At 45.8% G+C, this 1,116-nt stretch overlaps 1 protein-coding gene across 1 annotated transcript; it reads right to left on the bottom strand.

The window, feature by feature from the left end:
- Nucleotides 1-537: 537 nt before the first annotated feature.
- Nucleotides 538-1,112, bottom strand: LOC122191976 (histone H1.11L; the record flags this gene model as incomplete). Its single annotated transcript, XM_042892395.1, has 1 exon — nt 538-1,112. A coding segment is annotated over one exon (432 nt), but the record flags the coding sequence as incomplete, so codon positions are not given.
- Nucleotides 1,113-1,116: the final 4 nt, after the last annotated feature.

Here is a 1,116-nt window from a genome sequence, read left to right on the forward strand (position 1 = left end):
GCTGCTGCCCAAGAAGACCGACAGCCACAAGGCTAAGGCCAAGTGAGAAAGCTGTGGACAGTGTGCAGAGAAACCCAAAGGCTCTTTTCAGAGCCACCTACAAATTCAGGAAAAAGAGCTAAATTCCTTTTTCTTAATTTATTATTTGCAGTCTATGTCTTGACTTACTTTTGGAAGGGTCGTACTAAATTCGTTAATGCAACTATTTAATTTTTTGTGACCGTGTTAGTACTTTTTTTTTATTTCCCTGTATCTTCCCTATGTTTGGTACTATTTGCTTAGCTTAGTCTGGCTGCACACAAGCGCTCTTTCCCTACCTTTGATTTATTTCCCCTCTCCTGTAGTCAAATATGATTACAAAAGCATTTAAATGCCTGCTATATAATGTTTGTGCTTCCCTTAAAAGAAAATGGACTTCAGCCCCTTAAGTACCTAACTAATCTGTGATTTTTTAGGTGTGAACTGCCCCCTACGTTACTGCAAATATTTAAGGCAATTTTTGATGCTATTACAAGCCTTTGAAGTCCTTCAGCATGTATTAGATGTGCTTGCATGAGAAAATTAAAAAACACTCATGACATTTCATCACAGAATTGAATAAAAATGTGTTCAGCTCTTTTGGGGAAATCTTGGGTGGCTCTTAAAAGAGCCGTTGGGTTGAAAAGCAGCAGATCAGGGGTTTACTTCTTCTTGGGGGCCGCCTTCTTTGCTTTGGCTGCCTTGGGTTTGGCTGCCTTGGGCTTGGCAGCTTTGGGCTTCACTGCCTTTGCCTTGGCCGGGCTCTTGGCAGCCACTGCCTTTTTGGGCTTGGAAGCCTTGGTTGCCTTCTTAGGGCTCTTTGCTGATTTCTTGGCGGCAGAAGCTGCTGGCTTTTTCACTTTCTTAGGACTCTTCTTCACTGCCACTGCTTTCTTAGGCTTCTTAGCAGCAGCCGCGGGCTTCTTGGCTGCTGCCTTCTTAGACTTGGCCACTGGCGTTCGCTTCCTAGGAGCCTTCTCCTTCACCTCCCCTGGCTTCTTACTAAGCCGAAAGGAGCCAGAGGCGCCGGTGCCCTTGGTCTGCACCAGGATGCCCTTGCTGACGAGGCTCTTGAGCCCCAGCTTGATGCGGCTGTTG

This window comes from Lagopus leucura, unplaced genomic scaffold, assembly GCF_019238085.1.
Source record: "Lagopus leucura isolate 7727_CA_CO unplaced genomic scaffold, USGS_WTPT01 28236-0_obj-0_obj, whole genome shotgun sequence".
In the NCBI taxonomy this organism is placed as follows: domain Eukaryota; kingdom Metazoa; phylum Chordata; class Aves; order Galliformes; family Phasianidae; genus Lagopus; species Lagopus leucura.